The sequence below is a fragment of the Fusarium venenatum genome (genome assembly GCF_020744135.1).
Source record: "Fusarium venenatum strain MPI-CAGE-CH-0201 chromosome Unknown EDB82scaffold_1, whole genome shotgun sequence".
Classification (NCBI taxonomy): domain Eukaryota; kingdom Fungi; phylum Ascomycota; class Sordariomycetes; order Hypocreales; family Nectriaceae; genus Fusarium; species Fusarium venenatum.
Window position 1 is genome coordinate 1,539,935 of NW_027072129.1, and position 16,882 is coordinate 1,556,816.

The window sequence follows — 16,882 nt, forward strand, 5'->3', positions numbered from 1 at the left end:
TTGGTTCAACTGGAGTTTCATTATGTTGAACATATTTGATAAACAAAAATAAATCGCTTTGTCGGATATTTCCAAAAAAGCACCTAAAACGATAACTACATATACAACCCAAGATAATCTTACAACTTGGCGTTGGGGAAGTTCCTCATAGCCTGTCTCACACCAAGATCTCCCAAGACCTCCTCGGCACCACCGAGAATGGCATCAAACTTGTAGGTTCTGTGGAACATCTCGATGAACTTGCCCATACCGGTCTGGGTGATTCCACGACCACCCCAGATTTGCACCGACTCGTCGGCGACCTCGTGAGCGGCACGGGTTGCGCTCATCTTGAGAAGGCCGATAGGACCGGCAAGGTGCTGTGCTTGCTGGCTGTAGGGCATGTGGCACATTTGATATGTGACGGTTTCGAGCCAGGACTGGTTGGCTTCGACGAGGGCGATCATCTTGGCAAGTCTAGGAAATGTTAGTATTGGGCTGTTATAGGTGACTTGGGGTTTCTCACTTTTGTCGGATGACGGGCTGGTCAATTAGCGACTTGCCAAATACTTGACGTTGGTTGGCCCACTTGAGACACTCCTCGACGATGCTTCTTGAAAGACGAAGACTTCCACCTGTTGAACGGTAAGTATTTGTTCGGTTATAGTTTGTAGGTGTATAGGCAACTTACAAACCATGGTCCAGCGCTCGTGGTTAAAGTTGCTGAGGATGACCTGGATACCCTTGTTCTCCTTGCCCAGCATGTTCTCAGCAGGGACCTTGACATTATCGAACGTCACAAAAGCTGTACCAGCAGTGGTAGAGTAAGAGGTCTTGATCTGCTTGGTCTCGACACCCTCACCGCGCTCGATAACGAAGACACTCAAGCCCTTGTCCGTACGAGCACCGGTAACGAAGTAATCACACCAGACACCGTTGGTGATCCACTTCTTAGTTCCGTTGATGATCTAGCAAACGTTAGCTCCACATGTTCAATCATTAGGGACAGTGTTTAACTTACGTAGTGCTTGCCGTCAGGAGTCTTCTCGGCAGTAGTGCGCAGTCCAGCGACATCCGAACCAGCAAAGGCCTCGGTAATGGCGAGACAGATCTTCTTCTTGCCGCTGAATACCTCGTCGGCAATCTTCTTCTTCCAGGCCTCGTCGCGGGCAAAGTTGAGAACAGCTGTCAAGCTGATGGTCATACCAGCCATGTTTCCGTCAGCGAAACCACGGGCCATGGCGCGTGCGAGCTCCTGCGACACGATCAAGTCGTGGAAGTAATCGAACTCCTCGCCCTTGACCGCGCCTCCCATGAGGTTGACTCCGTGAAGATGCTTTCCAGGTCCGAGACGCATGTGCAAGATACCCAACTCGCTCATGCGATCAATCATCTTCTGACTAATGTAGCGGCCTGTCGCCTCGCACTCTTGCGCCTCCTCGTACAGCTCGCTGTCAACAAACTCCCTGAGCTTGCGCCGCAGTTCCCTGTGGCTGTCCTTGTAGTAGGGGGATTTGAAAGGCTCAGCAAGCCATAGAGGCTCAGCATAGGGGACCTTGCTGAGGTCGCCAGGCTGTGGGGTGATGACTTGGGCCTTCTCGCCCTCAATGGTGCCAACGGCAAGGTCCTTGTACTTTGTGAGGACCTCGTGTCGGTGGAGGTTATAGAAGGCGGTGGTGGCATCTTGACCAGCGACTTGGCGCAGAACAGTCTCACCACCGGGATGAGCATCGACGAAGTCTGTTAAATCGTAGACTGTGCTGTCGATAATGCACCAGAGCGACTCGTCGGAGGTGTGCGAACGGACCTCCTCGCGGGAGAATGTGTCTGTGGGTGTGCTCATTTTGTGGTAGTATAGATATTTGGGTACAGAAGTGAAAGAAGAAGAGAAATAGTAGAAAACAAAAGTTAAAGAAAGAGCTGGCTTTTGGTATTGACAGACATATCCTTGACGATGATTACCCCGGATGAGACTGGCGCTGTACCTCGGCACCGACTAAGTGGGCCTTTCATGATGAAATACAAAGATTCCTATTGGTTTTAACGGCATCACTTCCATTTTGCGGGGGCGGGGCCGGACCAGTTTCATTTGCACATGATGGAGATTGTTCTTGAGCCGCTTTGTTCGATATTGTTAGTGGAATAGTTGTCAAAGAGCTACTACATGTACCTAGACCCTAGCAGGTAGTCCCATCCAGGCTTCAGTTTTATTGTTAGAGGACAAGTTTGTTTCTACACTCAAACTTCAACCTCTGGAGAGGGTTAAATTTGCAGTGAATGAATGCACGATGTTGTGCATATGCTCATTCAAACTACCTGGTTGGTTATCGGCTTTTAGAGGAAGTTGTTGTGTCTCATTGTTACTCTGCTTCCTACTCTTACAGCCAACTTTAAATAGTGTGACAGGATGTTTCAGGGTAGCTCACTCTAGAGTGACTTATTTTCATCTTACAAGCTTCCTGAGGCTGACGAGTAGCCTCGACGGATTCAAGTTGACAACCAGATAGATAAAATGTCAAATTCTCAAGGAAACAAAATAACATCCTAATAATGCGGCAACAACCTAGCCTTGATTGTATGGCTCGACTCATCACCCTAGTCATGGACCCACGCGCTAGGTGCCGATAAAGAAACTGTTGATAACCTCAAAGAACCTTTTTCTTTAAGCAAAGCTCGTTTCTAAAGCCCATTACCTCGTCTATTTGAAGCTCTTCTGGGAGGCGTGCGACATTGCTTGTTTCTCTCTGTTCTACCGCACTTACAACCTGGGTTTATAGCACGGTACGTATCACTTTTTACTTAACCTGGCGAAACCCTATATTTTCTTATCTTTCACCTTGCCTCTGTCTTACATATAGCCTGGCTTGTGTTTGACTCGCAACCCGAGCCATTCTTTCCCAAGTCAACATCCTGCATGGTACATTGTTTTTCATGAGTGGCCCTTTGAGGGGTTTCTATAAGCAACGGTTATTGCCTTGAATCCATGTCCCCATGAGTGTCGATTCAAAGTCTTTATTGGTCAGGTTATTTGGACCTGCAGAAATAGGACAATAATGCATAATCCGCCTCACAATACTATGCGCCTATTGTTGACTTCTTTATCGGTCATGTTGCTCCAATCATGGGCCTCTAAGGTTGAGTTAAGGCTCAGGCTAAAGCAACAAGGCGTTCATGGCGGTCTTTCCCCTGCGCCCACTTTCTAAACGGCCTGCGCCGGTTGGTTCTGGGCTGGCCTGTTGTCATCCCTCGCTTGGTTGCTTTCCCCGTTATCTCGAGGTTTATAGACCGCTCAAGTTGTCGGAAGCATGCATCTGCCATGATTGGCCGGTTATTGCCTCCTTGAACTGGGGGCTAACACACGCCCAACTCCGTCCATCCATCCATCCAAGTGGTGGATATCTCCCTCGTGATCGTCGTCGTCACGATATCTACCCCATTTCGAGTTGTCATTTATTCTCCGGGAACTTTCCTAGCCAAAAGCCAATGTTTGCCTGCCGTGTCTTTGACATCCGGTGACCTCCCTGTCACAGCTTGAGGCTTATATCGGCCTTGCTACCGCGTAGTTGATCAACTCCTACCCCACCTATCATACCGAGTTATCTCAATAACCTCCTTTGCCTCCTACTGCTGGAAGTCCAGTTTATTCACTATTTTAACCACTTGTCAAATATTCACAGCCACACACGCTTTTTCTTTGTCAATATACTCTCACCGTTCCAATGGATGCTTACTCAATATGTTGCACTAGTCCTGCTGCTAGACACACTTCAAAGATATATCAGGACCTCTGGTCAACTCGTCCCCATACCCAAGCCGGCTTTAATCCAGATAATATATCAAAGAAGGTCACCACGATGAATGGCCTGAGGAGAATCGATCATACCTCAAAACCGCACATCGCTGTGGTTGGCGCTGGGCTTGCGGGACTTCGGTGCGCCGACGTTCTACTTCAGAATGGATTCCAGGTGACCATTATTGAAGCCCGCAACCGGGTTGGTGGGCGTCTGCACCAGGAAATTCTCCCTAATGGACATCTAGCTGATGTTGGACCAAACTGGATACATGGAACCGACGACAACCCCATGCTAGATCTAGCCAAACAGACAAATACTGCTGTCAGTGACTGGGACTCGACTTCGTGCGTATTTGGCGAGGATGGAGAGCTCTTTTCACTCAAGGATGGTGAGAAGTACTCCACCATGGTGTGGGATATCGTTCAGGAAGCCTTTAAGCATTCCAATAACTCCTCTCACGATATCGATTCCAAGCAGAGCCTCCATGACTTTTTTGTTCAAAAGGTAACCGAAAAGGTACCGAGTACCGAGGACGACCATGAGAGGAAACGAAACATTGTGATGCAAATATCTGAGATGTGGGGTGCCTTTATTGGAAGTCCCGTTTACCGGCAGAGTTTGAAGTTCTTCTGGCTCGAGGAGTGCATTGAAGGCGGTAAGTACAAATACTCGCAGGACAAGGCGTGACTGACTTTTGCTAGAAAACCTGTTTTGCGCTGGAACTTACAAAAAGGTTCTAGATGAAGTTGCAAGGCCTGCTCTCGAAGGTGCCGAGATCAAGTTCGAAACCAAGGTTAACAAGATATCGTACAGAACGAGTCCTGAGGAAAAGGCCAAGGTCAGAACACAGAGCGGCCAAGCACTCGAGTTTGATGAGATTGTCATGACTGCACCTCTTGGATGGTTAAAACGAAACCTCGATGCATTTGAACCTGCGCTGCCTGCTCGAATGACTAAGGCAATTGGGGCTATCGGTTATGGATGCCTTGAGAAGGTGTACATTAACTTCCCAAAGGCTTTTTGGCTTGGAGGTCAAGGCGATGATCGAAAGGCAGAGGGATTCGTACAATGGTTGTCTCCAAATTATGTTCCTGATCTGAATCCAAAGAGGTGGAACCAGGAGGTCGTGGAACTCGCAAGTCTTGGACCAGAAGTGTCACATCCTACGCTTCTCTTCTACACCTACGGCGAGCAATCACAGTACATCACCGGGGAGTTGTTCAAGATTTTGGATCCGAAGAAGAAGGATGAGTTTCTCCTCAACTTCTTCAAACCGTATTACTCACTATTGCCACACTACTCGGAGAGCGATCCTGACTGTCAACCTTCTGGCTTCATGGCCACTGACTGGCTTCGTGATGAGCTTTCTGGGTATGGAAGCTATAGCAACTTTCAAGTTGGTTTGGAAGAAGGCGATGTGGATATCCGGACAATGCGAGAGGGTTTACCGGATCATGGTTTGTGGCTGGCAGGCGAACACACGGCGCCGTTTGTTGGTCTTGGCACGGCGACCGGGGCGTATTGGAGCGGTGAGGCGGTTGGGAAACGTATAGCGGAGGCTTATGGACGAAACAAGTAAGAGATAGATATAGAGAAGCATGTTACAGTGTATCCTTGAAGTCGTGAAGAATGACGCACCAAGTAAGGACATATCCAGGATTTCAGTAATACTCGCGTGATAGTTGTAGACGGAAGCTGTCTCAGGTTATCGGGGTATCGGAAAGGAGATCGACGATGCAATTGTTTGGAGTCACTGCTGCTTTGACTCACCAGGTCACAGCAGCAGATAGAACATCAAACGAGGTGAACGGGTACTGTAGTATCCATGACGCGCCTAACACATGTGTACATTCTGATGGTGTTGCCAATGAGTTGAGTCGATTCATTGTACAGCAAGGGATGCGCGACTCGTATCACCCACTAAAAGCGCAATTCTTAGGTCAACTGACGCGCTTAGAGATTCATCTGCTTCTGTCCGTCGCTCGAAACTATCCTTGAAACCAAGTCACGAGCCTCATGCTCCTAGTGACTCTAGCGCCTGGGGTGCGATAACCAGGCGGCATGCTTTGGTTGGAGTTGACTCTAGTTGCAAGACAAAAGAATTTGGACACTTTATTCCTAACTAACCCCTGTCTTGGGCTGTTTATTTTATGCATCGATAGCTTCAACCCCTAGGCAGGCAGCCAGGGTCCAACGGGGGAGACTTCCCAGGCCCTTACCACCTATAACTTGCCTAAATTCGGCAGTAATCGTCCCCCCACTTGCCCGCGCGTTGCCGCCTCAGCCATCATCCTGCCCATGTCGTGACTGTGTGACGCTGTGACGGTGACCCGACTCTTTGGGAAGGATGCCTCGAACATCGATTAACTTTAGTTATCTTTTTCCTTTTCACACCAAACAACCTTAAGTTGTCAGTGATGCCTTGCAGCCACGCATTCACAGTCCAGGCCTCAACTTAAAATATTTTCCCAACATCAACTCTCATGTCCCTCTGTTTCTTCTAAACATGCCCTTCGGCCCCGCAGTTGGCCGGGGTTCTCAAGCTACCGACCGATAGATAGACACAAACGCGGACCTCTGCCTAGACAGCGACGATACTCATCAACGACTCGTATAATAGCCGACTGTTCTTTTATACTCGCCGTTCTCCTTATCCCCCTTTCCGGGCTGCGCAGGCAGTCATCGCCACCCATAACTCGATTCGCACGCATCCGACGACGGCATCATGGCAACCTTCTTTCAGTCGTTCCGGAGCTCCTCTATGCCCAAGAGGCTGCTCCGGTATGCTCTGTCCCGATTAGAACTTCTCGACGCCGATGCTCTGGAGATGGATAACCTAGATCTGGCAATAGGAAGGAACACGGTCTTTGAATTTCGTGATGTCGGGATTAAATTAAAGGTAGGTCTTGATAGCGACATATCATGGGAGACCATGATGGCTAATACTTTTCGTAGAAACTCAATAAGCTGCTCCAGCTCCCCGACACATTCAAGTTGAAAAAGGCAAAGGTCTTGTTGCTGCGAGTGACAATACCTATGGACTTTTACACAAGTCCTATAATAGTTGAAGTCGATGGCGTCGATATCGCCTTGCAAGTTATAGGTACCGAATCGAAACAGAGTCGTTCGTCAGGGACAAGAACACCGGAAGAAACCGTCGCTGTACCGAATACCGTAGATCTCGCGCAATCATTTCTCGAAACACAACCAAAGTCAGAGCGCCGGAAGCTTGAAGATGCGCTAGCAGCCGAAAGTCAGGACCTGGGTGCTTCGGTGTCGATGAGTGACGATGGAAGCGAAGATGACTTGGCATATGGGACGGGTCAAGCGCTCTCCCTACCAGCGTTCTTGGCCGACTTCCTCCAGGGTATTGTTGATCGCATGCAGGTTAGGATAAAGGGTGTCAACTTTCAACTCGATGTCGAGGTACTTGTCGAGCCAAGTTCTACTACGACTGAGATGGTGTCATTCCAGGTTGCGCTGGAGGGTATCGACGTTGAAGGCGTCACTACTCGATCTTATGACGACGCTGGATTCCCAACCATCGTACCCAAGGAAGGCAAACGACATGTCTCTTTATCGAACGTAAGGGCGTATCTCATTTCTGAAGCAAACGTCTTTTCCGCCCTAGCGAAATCTCCTTCAATCGCATCGCCATCTCTTGCTTCCTCCCCAGCCATGACACGAAATCCGCCATCACGCCAGGCAACGGAACTCTCACTAGCCAGTCTCCAGGACGAGTCTGTATCATCACCCCAGGCGAGCATCCGATCTAATGAGCCGGAATCGATGTCCCACTATAGTCTTCCTGACGACGATCCTATCATCTCTTCACAACATAGTATCGACCAACGGCTTGCGAGTTCTTTGCGACCAAGTCTCCAAGACGAGGATCTCCTGGATGGTTCACAACAAAGCCTTCAGGACGACTACTTTATGGATCAAGAGCCTGTAGAGCAGGATTATCCCTTGGGTGATAGTGAGAATGCACTTGGAATTCCATACGAGTTTTCGAGTCCCCAAGACGACAACGAAGATAGCCCAGCAACTCCCCGGGCTTCGATGTATCACGATTTCCACAACGCAGCTAATGACGAAACATTATTCCACTCGATCTTGCTTCCTGAACATGGTTCCCAATCGAGCGCTTTAGAAAACGAGAGACCAATGTGGGCGACCCCAGAACGAGAGGCTCGATCTGCTCCCAATCTTGAAACCCCGACAACGCAAGTCACCATGGAAGCATCCAACTCAAGTATACCAAACGAGCAGCTTAGTCGGACCTCATCGAGTGAGAGTTTTGGAATTGCGTCAACCGAAGAATTGGCACAGTCTCACATGTACACACACGAAGAGGCGGAAAGTATGTATATGAGCGCTTTCTCGCAAACCAACGCGCAATCAGCAACCATTCCGTCGCCTGTTAACTTGTCGCCTGTTGTTTCTCATGACAATTTAACATCACTCGAGCCCCAAGATGAGCCAGCTCCAGAGACGGAACAGTTGGTTGAGCCAGAAAAACCAGACTCGCCAGTCTTGGATGCCAGCGTCCCCGAACTAGCCCGGCCTCAGACTCCCGAACCGGAACCTGCAAGCCCTGAAGCACCAATTACCAAAACACCAAGTCCTAGAGCACCGAGTCCTAAAGCGGCAAGTCTCAAGGCATCGAGTCCCAGAGCACCAAGCCCTATCACAGAAGATGCGCCGCCCCCTGTGAAAGAAAATCGCAAACCCGATGGTTTCATTCCAGGTGCTTGGGATGACGAGTATGATGACCCAGAAGAAGAACATGTGGCATCGACGACTTTGAGACGATCAGCATATCGCAGCACACATTTGCCTGATCCGGCGGATAATTCTGATAGTGAATCTTCTGAGCCTGCTTTTTCTAGGGCCTGTCTCACTGATATCAATCCAGAGAAATCAAGCTCCAAACAGCAAGAAGACGTTGCTACTCCAAAGGGTCCGACTCGCCTCGTGAAGGAACTCTTGAACCTAAAGACCATATCGATATATATCCCATCGCAACATAAGCACATACAAGTTCAACCCGCATCTCCAGAGTCCGTGGCCCAGCTATCGCAGTCTCTTGGTCAATCAGCCTATCCTCAAGCACCAGGTGCCTTCTCTGTACACGGAGCTGCCCATGCACAACAGCGCAGTAGCCAAAGCAGTTCAGATGTCGAAAGTACCCTGGAAGTCGATCTATCGCCAATTAATCTTCGTTTTGACGCCTCCCTTGGCTTTTTACTTGCTATGGTTCTTGGGAAGTTGCTTGACGCCGTCAAAGATAAGAAACCAACTCCAACAGAGGAGAGCAAGCAGGAGACACCTTCGAAAGAGCCACCTAACGTCAAGGTAACATTTGAAGAGATCAAGCTCGACTTTGTTAATCGTTTGGGCGGAATCTCGGACACTCCTGAACGATACTTGGATCCTTCCGCGTTCATATTTGACCAGGAAGTTCTCCTCAACGCAACCTTGCAAAACTTATCTATCTCCATCTCCCAGACGGAAGTATCAACGGCTCCTGTTACCAAGGGAAGGTTGAAGACACAGCCAGCTGTTCTGACCAGGATAGATTTACAAAAGTTCCGATTCGGCTATGCGAATGGCGATATCATCTCCTTCGATAGTGGCAAGCCTATGAGCACATCTGTTAGGGACACCTTCCTTGCCGATGGGACCGACATTGGTGTCAAGATTCTTCAATCAGGCGGCAATACCAAAACAGATGTACAGACATTACCTCTTGTTTTCCAGCTTGATCTACGACGACTCGACGAGACCTTTAGTTGGTTTGGTGGTTTAAGCAGTTTCCTTAACATGAGTGCTTCGATCGCCTCAAGTCCTGCCCCAACACCAAAACCGGTCACTGTTGCACATAAACCCCGAGGAGTTCGATTTGACACTCCAGTCGACCCAGACGACAAATCCGCGGCATCAGAGAACAAGATCAATCTGCGTATTGGAGGCTCGTGGGTGGAACTCATTGGAAAAGACTGCAGCATGATCGCCGAAACAAGTGCTATCAAGCTCATAAGTCGAGACGAAGTCATTGGCGTGGCTTGTAGTATGATACGGGTATCTGGACCTCACCTGAAGAACTCGACGGCCGAACCCCCTATCAATGCCGAAATTGGTGGTGTTCGGGTGGAGTTCTTGACAACTCCCAAAAACAGCGATCTTGAAAAACTCCTCGAGCTGATTATACCTTCGAAACATCAGTTTGATGGGGAGAACGACGAGATTATGGTAGACACCCTCCTACGCCAGCGAAGAAACGGCTCGGTTTTGAGGGTTAACGTGGACACAGTCAGTGTTCGAGTGCAAAATATGCCGCTGCTTTCCGTTTTGCCCAATCTTGGCGAAGAGGTCGCAAAGCTTTCTACTGTTGCCAAGTATCTACCTGAGGACGACCGCCCTGGCTTGTTGACCTTGGCCAAAGTTAAAAAGGTCGCCTTGAGCCTGGACTTTGGTGGCAAGTTAGGCCATCTGGGTACTGACATACAAGATCTCCATATCAGTCACATTTCTATCCCCTCACTCGTTGCTATCGCTTTGCACGGCATTTCGCTACAAAGGAATAGGTCGGAAGAACTGGTCAGCACGTCTCCATACGGCGCCAAGGACATTTCACTTCGTAGCCCGGTCTTGATGGCACGAATGATTGGTGATGAGATCGAACCAGTTATCAAGTTGAAGATGCAAGATCTATGTATTGAGTACCGTGTACCCACCATCATGGACCTACTTGAGCTTGGAGAAGATGCAACTCCACAAGACTTTGAAGCCAGTCTTGCTGCTTCGGTGGCAAATCTTGGCGATCAAGCGCACCATGCCTTGGCCGGCTCCCCTGGATCTCCTGGAGGCAAAACCAAGAGCGGGAAACCTATGACTCTAGACATTGGGTTCCGAGATTGCCTTTTGGGACTCAACCCGCTGGGTCAGCCCTCAAAAATGGTGATTGCGCTTACAGATGCCCATCTCGTGGCTCTGTTGCCCGAGGATGTCGAGACAAATGCTGTCTTTACCATTAACAAGTCATCCATTCTTCTCATCAACGATGTTGCTGAAATTAAGACGAACGAACTGTCTGCCACCCAGCGTCCTCGAGCCGCGTCTTCGACATCTCGCCAGGTAGCAGACATGTGTACCAGAGGATATGTTGATATTTGCTACATCTCCTCTGCCAAGGTTACCGTTGATGTCAAGGAACTCGAGGATGGAGAAAAACAACTCGTTGTTGAGCTGAAAGATGACCTGCTTGTTTTGGAAACTTGCGCGGATTCAATGCAGACTCTGATTTCATTGGCAAATGCCCTGAAGCCTCCAACCCCACCAAGTAAGGAGAATAAGTATCTGACGGACGTAGTGCCTATGCAGGATCTGCTTGCTTCAATATCTGCTGAGGCCTTTGGTAGGCCCGAAGGCGAGTACGATTTTGATCAAGACTTTGCTGGTGCCCAAGAGATGGCTGGCAGTGGCTCAGAAGCCGACTACAACACGGACAGCCCGTTGCAAGTACAGTCTCGGTATTACGATGAACCTGTCGCCGAGGAGCTTTTTGACGCAACAAGCAGCTCCATAATCTCTCGTGGATCTCACCGTTCTGGTGGCCCTCTGATGGAAGACACCAACGAGGGTGTTTTACTGACAGGCTTCGAACCGACTAGCCAACAGAGTATAGACTCTGACGATTTGGTCATTCACGACGATTACTATGGTTCGGGGGTGTCAAAAGATAGCAAGGCCAAGGTTTGGAACTCGAAGAAGAACAGCTATGATGGAGCACCAAGCGATTTAGTCAGGCGAAGCATTTTGAAAGTCAAGGTGCGAGACGTACATGTCATATGGAACCTCTTTGACGGCTACGACTGGGTTCATACTCGAGATGTCATAACAAAGGCAGTCCAAGATGTTGAAGCCAAGGCTTATGAACGACAAGCCCGAGCCGGTCAGGTCCATGTGTATGAGGAAGAATTGGAAGATGAAGAGGCCATCGGAGACTTTCTCTTCAACTCGATTTACATAGGGATCCCAGCTAACCGCGATCCTCAAGAGCTATCTCGCGCCATCAATGAAGGGTTCAATGACAACGCAACCGAAACCGAGTCTGTTGCTACCACAGCCTTTACTTCAGCGACCAACAGAACGGCACGCGCTCGTCCTCGATCAAAGCGACTCAAACTGAAGCGCAGCAAGCACCACAAGATTACCTTTGAGTTGCAAGGTGTCGACGCGGACTTGTTCGTTTTCCCACCCAACTCGGGCGAAACACTCAACAGCATTGATATTCGCATCAAGAATCTTGATGTCTTTGATCATGTCCCAACCTCAACATGGAAGAAATTCGCGACGTATGACCAAGATATGGGCGAGCGAGAGATGGGCACAAGCATGGTACACCTCGAAATGCTCAATGTTAAGCCCCAACCATCCCTCGAGGCGTCCGAGATTGTGCTGCGGGCAACAATTCTGCCTTTGAGGCTCCACGTTGACCAGGATGCTCTTGACTTTATTACACGATTCTTCGAGTTCAAGGACGACCAAGTACCTGTTCACACGTCCAAGAGCGACGTGCCATTCCTTCAGAGAGCCGAAATCAACAACATATCGGTCAAGCTGGATTTCAAGCCGAAACGAGTCGACTATGCTGGACTTCGGTCCGGACATACCACCGAGTTTATGAACTTTATCGTCCTGGAAGAGGCAAGAATGGTCCTTCGCCATGTGATCATCTACGGCATCTCTGGATTCGAAAAGCTTGGCATAACTCTTAACGATATTTGGACGCCCGATGTCAAGGCAAATCAACTTCCTGGCATTCTAGCTGGTCTTGCACCTGTGCGGTCACTCGTCAACGTGGGCAGTGGCTTCAAAGATCTTGTCGAAGTACCTATTCGCGAATACAAGAAGGATGGACGTGTCATTCGCAGCATTTCCAAGGGTGCCACTGCCTTTGCTCGCACTACAGGTACCGAGCTGGTGAAGTTAGGTGCCAAACTTGCTGTCGGCACACAATACGCGCTGCAGGGTGCAGAAGGCATGCTTTCCGGCCCCCAACAAGTGTATGAAGGATGGGATGAGGATGATGTAGATCCTGACGAGCAGAGACAAATTTCTCTATATGCAGATCAACCTACTGGGGTGATTTCGGGTATTAGAGGTGGTTACCGCTCCCTCGCTAGAGACGTGAATCTCGTTCGGGATGCCATCATTGCTGTTCCTGGCGAGGTCATGGAAAGTTCTTCAGCGTCTGGCGCCGCGAAGGCTGTTTTGAAACGTGCCCCAACTATCATCTTCCGACCTGCTGTTGGTGTTACAAGAGCAATCGGACAAACACTGATGGGCGCGACGAATTCGATTGATCCAAATAACAGGCGCCGAATTGAGGAGGTAAGTCATTTTTTCCGCCCCAAACGAACCTTGCTAACAGTTACTAGAAATACAAACGGTACTGAGTTATCTGTGAATATGACTGGATGGGCAGGCAAGATTACGAAAAACATTTTATGGCGTATTGGTGTTGAGACATTGATCTCGAACGTCATCGGCGTCTCTGGCCTCGTGTCTCTTTGTCCTTTGTCCCAATGTTACTTTATGAATGAATATTTAGCGGAAAGTTTGTTGTTTTCGAGGTAGAACCATGTTTCTATCCATGTCATCTATGATAGACCGGCAAAAACCGAACATGCATGCAGAATGCACAAGATAGACCTGGGAAAGGCAGAAACGCGTTGGACATTTTCTCTCAGTTTGGAGTTGGATTTTCTTATGGTGTGGTTTGCGTTGAGTGGATTTGGGTTACGTGGTAATCGTTCTTCATATAGATACCGTCACAGAATGGAAGTTGTCACTTAAGTTACTGTATATTCTAGTTTATGGACGTGCACTATCCGATTGCTCATTTATCATCCGGATCAAAGTCTATGTTCTTAAAACCCATCATCAGGGATGCCCTTCTCCTTTTCCGCCTCTTTCCTTGCCCGGTTTACATCGATCCACCACTTGTGACTCTCATCCTTGCCCGTCCACTCGCCTTTCTCATTAATCTCATCCCAAGGCTTTGGGCTTAAGATGTAGTGAATGTTCTTGACGCTCTCATCTTTCCAGATAGCATCATGCACACCTTCCCAACGCAGCGTCTTAAGCGCGTTGTAGATATACGGTAGCGGTACCCAACGCTCGCGGTACAAATCTGAGAGAAGCGACTGATCCGCAAAATCCATGTTGACTGCATCTGCCTCCATATGTGCGACTATTTGCGCATAGAGTCCCTGAGAGGGGTTGACGACTTGCAGACCACCATTCATGAAACCCAATGGTCCCACCGATGGGTCCGCAGCTTCGGTCTGAGCGGCATCCGGCGTTGAGTGCTGCGATGTGAATGCGCAGTTCTGAGAAACCCAGTCCTTGGGATAATGAGGCTTCTTGAGGGGATTACAGACACACGCATGGCCAGCTGCAAAGACACGCTTGCTAATAGTCTTGTCACCCGTCTCTGCAATTGAAGGAGAGTCCAGCTCGAGATCCATCAGTTCGTCCATGTTGCGCAGAACAAGCATATCCGAGTCAAGCTGAACAACACGATCATACTCAGTCAGGGAGAACGGAGTAAGCTTACTCCAGCAGTCGTAAAAGCGTGGGTCGTTGGAGTAGTCCTTGCCCTTTGTCGGGAGTAGGTAAGGGATGTGCTGGGTGGGAATACCGCGAGCTCGCAATGCAGCATGGCCTTCAGGAGGGAATGAGTCCGTGTAAAGAGCAACAAGAGGATATTTAGATTTTGTCACGCGAAGTGAGTAGTCCAGAGTGAGAAGACCAGGCAAATAACTCAGATTTGTAATCAAAGTTGTCCAAACTAGAGATTCAATTGTTAAAGATGGGACGATATCAAGGGGATATAGTATTTACCTTTGGGAGAGTCGACAGCTCGTTCTCTGGGCTTAGAGTCGGTCATTTTCGTAAATTGGTGATATATACAAAGAGTTGTAGTTGAGTAAGAGTCGAAGTGTTATGGTGAGATGCGGATTTTAGCGGGGGAGGGGTAGTCAAGAGAAAGTCAACGAACAAGAAATCGTAAGCAACAAAGGCAACACGAGAAATGGCTTTCATATATATGCTATTGAGCGATATCTTGATGGATTCCACTTCCACCTAGAAGCTATAATTGTGAAACTCCCATTCTCATAAAAACGCATATCATGAGTCTTCGATATCCAAAATTGGGCGTGGTTCCTGAGGATTGCGGGTCATTTCAGGGTCCCAAATGACGCTATGGCGATCTTGCCTGTAGTTTCGATTGGAGAAGAATATGTACACTCACAGATCCTGCAAGTATTGTCCACAACATGGAACTTGCTTGTTTGTGAGAGAAGTAGGAAAGGCATGTGGCCTGTACGGTTTACTTGATGAAGTAAGTAGTTAAAGATTCCAGAGTATAGCACCCGCAAATGAAGCATGGCTACTGGGTACCAGGAGAAATGGCCTCCTAAGCTTTAGGGTATAAAAATAAGTAATCTAAGAAACATACTCTAAGGAGCATAAAGTGACCTATTAATTTCGTCCCTTATGCTTCCAGCGGCCATTTTTTTCTGATACTGAGGCATGGCAATTGTGCTGCATCTTTCCTGTTAAGTGCAGTGCATGTGGTTGGAGTCTACTCCAGGGTACGATATGGTATCTTTAGCAGACGTTATTGGACAGAACCATAAAGGAACGTCTAAAATAGACTCGAAGGCTTGAGATATGCGAACCAAGCAATAGCCAAAACTTGGAGTACCATTCAAGCCGTCATGTCCTGCTTGAACCTCGGTTGTATTTCTATTTCATCGTGCATGAAATCATGTCACATGAACTTCAAAATTTGAAATGTTCAGTCCTCCGATTCGGACATGTCGTCCGTCATGTTGTTCATCCGGACTTCAACTACAGGGCCTTCGGCAGGAAGCCGAGGCTTGGGCCCCAATATTTATATGCCGAAATCAGGAATTGCCATATGACCGACAGGTATGATATGCATCCGATCGATACCTGTCATCGGCCTCAGGGTATCAGAAAGATTGGCCGTTGCAAGCATAAGGGACGAAATTTAGGCCAACTTATCGTCCTTAGTTCATACTTCAGGCTGTTTATTTTCGTAACCCAAATCATGGAGGCCAGCTCATCTGCTACCCACTAGACCGGCCAAGCTGCAGACTGCCTAGATCAGGCCCGCCAGTGAAGCTATGGTGATCCAAGTGAACCAGCCCACGAAAGTCAGGGCGACATGCATCATACCCTGCACGACTCTCCGATGTAGTCGAATCTAGATTCGTCAGAGTTTCGGTGAAATTATTTGTTGGTGACCAAGATTAAGAATACGGATACTGTATCTCATCTTGATCGGCCGTATTGGCCAACATGATATCGAAAGTTTCAAGATAAAGTATGTGTATCACACCAAACAATCTGCTGCGGCTTGATTGGCTGATCATGTCTCTACCCAGATGGTAATGCCTATTTATGTTGAGCTTCGTCATGCTGCCCTGGTATCAGCTCCTGACGAATTCATAATCGTGTATCTTGAGCGGGAGGGTATCCGATCGCCTCTGATTTTGGTCAAGCTTATGGCGGTGTCACAGCCATTTCGAACTAGAGACCCTAGCTCTTACGGTGAGGCCAAGGTGAGGGAGCTTTCAAGGCAGGTCCCGTTCAACAATTTTGTTGACCGGCGCCGCCGTAATTCCAACAATAGCAATTGCCCCTCCATCAGCCCCCTGAATCAGTCTTGTCTTGCCTCGCTTGAATTTGTATTTGGCTCAAGATTCCTTCTGGAATTTAGGTTATCGGTCCTGGGTTTGTAAGGGCAGCTCAACAATTTCGCACGCGCGCGAATCTTAATATTCGCACAGGCTAGGATATGCACAGGTCAGCCCAGGACCCGCGACCCAGATTGCCTGTGTTTGCTTCCTCAGTCTTGATACGATCGCTTCCAGATCTTTCTTCTGTAAGAGATACCTTGGATATTGAGCTTCTGATCTCGGAGTTTTTCCGTTTTTCTTCTGAGCCGAGGCATTCAGAAGCAGCGTCCGCAAGAAAGGAATCAAGTTATAGCCGGAGAGAAGCCA

At 48.6% G+C, this 16,882-nt stretch overlaps 4 protein-coding genes across 4 annotated transcripts; 2 read left to right on the forward strand and 2 right to left on the reverse strand.

The window, feature by feature from the left end:
- EDB82DRAFT_483053 (acyl-CoA dehydrogenase/oxidase) lies at positions 1–2,004 on the reverse strand. Its single transcript, XM_025731966.2, has 4 exons — positions 1,001–2,004; positions 671–947; positions 506–614; positions 1–456 (listed from the first exon to the last, which is right to left on the reverse strand). The coding sequence occupies exons 1-4, from the start codon at positions 1,820–1,822 to the stop codon at positions 120–122; spliced, it is 1,545 nt and encodes a 514-aa protein (XP_025590938.1). The 5' UTR covers positions 1,823–2,004; the 3' UTR covers positions 1–119.
- Positions 2,005–3,833: 1,829 nt separating this feature from the next.
- Positions 3,834–5,352, forward strand: EDB82DRAFT_519314 (uncharacterized protein; the record flags this gene model as incomplete). The annotated part of the gene is made up of 2 exons (XM_025731964.1): positions 3,834–4,428; positions 4,475–5,352. The coding sequence occupies 2 exons, from the start codon at positions 3,834–3,836 to the stop codon at positions 5,350–5,352; spliced, it is 1,473 nt and encodes a 490-aa protein (XP_025590937.1).
- Positions 5,353–6,015: 663 nt separating this feature from the next.
- On the forward strand, positions 6,016–13,638 carry EDB82DRAFT_483063 (uncharacterized protein). Its single transcript, XM_025731963.2, has 3 exons — positions 6,016–6,672; positions 6,729–13,172; positions 13,220–13,638. The coding sequence occupies exons 1-3, from the start codon at positions 6,499–6,501 to the stop codon at positions 13,235–13,237; spliced, it is 6,636 nt and encodes a 2,211-aa protein (XP_025590936.1). The 5' UTR covers positions 6,016–6,498; the 3' UTR covers positions 13,238–13,638.
- Positions 13,565–14,879, reverse strand: EDB82DRAFT_10591 (nucleotide-diphospho-sugar transferase). Its single transcript, XM_025731962.2, has 2 exons — positions 14,688–14,879; positions 13,565–14,634 (listed from the first exon to the last, which is right to left on the reverse strand). Exons 1-2 carry the CDS (start codon positions 14,731–14,733, stop codon positions 13,712–13,714), a joined length of 969 nt encoding a protein of 322 aa, XP_025590935.1. The 5' UTR covers positions 14,734–14,879; the 3' UTR covers positions 13,565–13,711.
- Positions 14,880–16,882: the final 2,003 nt, after the last annotated feature.

Bases quoted from the DNA above. Each gene is read 5' to 3' on its own strand.
- EDB82DRAFT_483053 (XM_025731966.2), bottom strand. From the start codon at position 1,822: ATGAGCACACCCACAGACACATTCTCCCGCGAGGAGGTCCGTTCGCAC. The intron at 948-1,000 runs GTAAGTTAAACA...AACGTTTGCTAG, and splicing joins CTCCTGACGGCAAGCACTAC to ATCATCAACGGAACTAAGAA. The intron at 457-505 runs GTGAGAAACCCC...AACATTTCCTAG, and splicing joins CAGCCCGTCATCCGACAAAA to ACTTGCCAAGATGATCGCCC.
- EDB82DRAFT_483063 (XM_025731963.2), top strand. From the start codon at position 6,499: ATGGCAACCTTCTTTCAGTCGTTCCGGAGCTCCTCTATGCCCAAGAGG. The intron at 6,673-6,728 runs GTAGGTCTTGAT...TACTTTTCGTAG, and splicing joins ATGTCGGGATTAAATTAAAG to AAACTCAATAAGCTGCTCCA.
- EDB82DRAFT_10591 (XM_025731962.2), bottom strand. From the start codon at position 14,733: ATGACCGACTCTAAGCCCAGAGAACGAGCTGTCGACTCTCCCAAAG. The intron at 14,635-14,687 runs GTAAATACTATA...TTGAATCTCTAG, and splicing joins AGCTGTCGACTCTCCCAAAG to TTTGGACAACTTTGATTACA.